At 37.4% G+C, this 2,500-nt stretch overlaps 2 protein-coding genes across 3 annotated transcripts in view; both read left to right on the top strand.

Annotated features, from left to right (window-relative positions):
* The window catches only part of LOC122265617 (lipase 3), a 25,522-nt gene that overhangs the window by 21,179 nt on the left and 1,843 nt on the right, over positions 1-2,500 (top strand). The window lies entirely within an intron of this gene.
* Positions 332-2,500, top strand: part of LOC147471361 (lipase 3-like) — a 9,717-nt gene continuing 7,548 nt past the window's right edge. For both annotated transcript variants that reach the window (XR_015191278.1, XM_043034999.2), the window contains exon 1: positions 332-901. Coding sequence is in view for 1 of the 2 variants with exons in the window: in XM_043034999.2 (XP_042890933.2) it covers positions 800-901 (102 nt within the window). In the remaining variant the exon portion in view is untranslated. The remainder of the gene's footprint in view (positions 902-2,500) is intronic.

The raw sequence follows: 2,500 nt of genomic DNA, 5'->3' as shown, positions 1-2,500 counted from the left end.
TACGTATCGTTACCCACTTCTTACTTCATGTTCCGTTGAAAGCGTTTTCGGTCATTTTGACAGGGGACGGAGGAGCGTTGGAGGCGGCCTGGATGTTCGCTTTCTCCTCCTCCCCCACGTGGGTGAGAGAGAGAGAGGTGGGGGGGAGGGAGGGAAAATGAGAAAGAGAGAGGGGGGAGAGTGAGATAGAGAGGGGGAGAGATAGAGAGAGAGAGGGAGGGGGAGGGGCGGAAAGAGAGGGAGAAAGAGAAAGAGAGAGAGAGAGTGACAGAGAGAGGAAGAAAGAAAGAAAAAATATATCTCTTCACCTATCTGCATCACTCTAGGAAGATGAAGTCCCACTGAGGTCACATTGCAGAGACGCCGCCAGGTTCGAGGTCAAGGCTCCACCAAGTCCGAAATGCAGAGAGCAGAGGAGAGACAGAATGCACTTCGAAACAAGACATCCCACAAACCAAGACAGAATAAAAGAATAAAAAGAAAACGGCCGAGGAGACAAGAAGTGGCTGGCGGAAGGGCGATGCCATAAGATTCCGTTGACTGGCTCCAGAAGTCCGGCCTTGGCCCTCTATTCATAGCGACAAGGTACCTGTCTCCCGAAACAGTCAGTGTACAGCCCCTACAGCGGCCGTCAACAGCCCCATAGATCGAGTCCCTCAATCCATGACCAAACCCTCCGTCCGATTCGTGATCAACAAGCCGACCCGCGATGCCAGTACATCCCTGAAGGAGGACCGCGAAAGGGAAAAAAACAAAAGAGCCACAGACCACAGTCGTGCGTCGTTTCTGTAACTCGATTATGGGAATAGTGACGAAAGTGGTGATCATATTTGTGAGCTTGATATTGGAGAGCAGTGAGTGTCGAGCTTCGTCGCATCATCCCCACACGCTGCTTGGAACGGTAAAGTAGATAGCGTGTTCTATAGTCACGCTGGACGGTACTGTTGATGATTCAAAGGTGATCCACTCGAATGCCTCGGATCAGCTGTGCCGTGGACGGTACATGGTACATCATTCACAAACATGATCACGGCGGTACTTTTATCCATATTCAAACTCTTATTCATGCTGTGGTTTATATTCTAATTCATATTACTATTCCAATTCATGTTCTTATTAATTTGCACACTCTTATTGTTGTTCGTACTTATATTATATACTTATCAACAGTCTCGTTCTTAGTCATGTTACTCATATTCTCACTCCTGTATATCTATTCTTATTCATGTTGCTATTTATACTCTAAATTATGTTCTTTTCTGAATCTTATTATTATTAATATTTCTTGTCATATTCATCTTTTTCCTCTTGATTATATTCATATTCTAATTCTTACTTTTAATTCATATGCATGATTACATTCGGTCATATTCATATTCTCATTATTATTAACATGCGTGCTTATATTCATACTTACATTCATATTCATACTTACATTCATATTCATACCCATATTTATATATATCTATCTATCCATCTATCTATATATATATATATATATATATATATATATATGTGTGTGTGTGTGTGTGTGTGTGTGTGTGTGTGTGTGTGTGTGTGTGTGTGTGTATGTGCATAGGTAGATAGACAGATGCGTATGTATGATATATATATATATGTATATAAATATATATATATATATATATATATATATATATATATATATGTATATATATGTATATATATATATATATATATATATATATATATATATATATATATATATATTCATACTCATACATATTTATATTTATATTCATAATTTTGTTTCTATTCATATTCATACTCATTTTCATATCCAAATTTCTGGGTATGTCACGTTTGTACAGTAGGTCGTCGTTGAAATATACGCTTTGATCTACATATGTATATATATACACACATTTATGTATGTGTATGTGTGTTTGTGTGTACGTATATGTGTATATATTTTTTGTTAACCAATCTATTTATCTATTTAGATATTTATTTATATAAGATATGTATTTTGTTTATGTGTTCGTTTGTTTGTATTTGTGTTTGTTTGTCAGCGTGTGGGGGGGGAGGAAATTATTATAGGCATTCCTTTCAAAGACAGAGGGTCTGTTATCCTTTATCTCTCTCTCTCTCTCTCTCTCTCTCTCTCTCTCTCTCTCTCTCTCTCTCTCTCTCTCTCTCTCTCTCTCTCTCTCTCTCTCTCTCTCTCTCTCTCTCTTGCACTCTTAATAAACTTCCAAAAATATTAAAATGCTACAAAAGTAAGTCACCTTTCAGTCAATAAAAATATACAATAATTTTACAACAACATTTCAACAATTTCCTCTCACAAGAAATCAGTTACTAAAAATAACAGGCATAGTAATAACGATAACCCTGACACGCAAAGAAAAATCACACGCACAGAGATGCAAAGTCAAGGTCAAAGTTGTTATGAAACGAATCCTGAATCCGGCCTTTATATTTTACTCATATTATATATAATGAGGTATATTAGATGTTTTGCATTTATAACGCGACTACT

The sequence above is a fragment of the Penaeus japonicus genome, unplaced genomic scaffold (assembly GCF_977035675.1).
Source record: "Penaeus japonicus unplaced genomic scaffold, GWHDUDI00000001_assembly GWHDUDI00000009, whole genome shotgun sequence".
NCBI classification, from domain to species: domain Eukaryota; kingdom Metazoa; phylum Arthropoda; class Malacostraca; order Decapoda; family Penaeidae; genus Penaeus; species Penaeus japonicus.
Note: the sequence above shows the minus strand (reverse complement) of the source record. Positions and strands in the feature narration are given on the sequence as shown.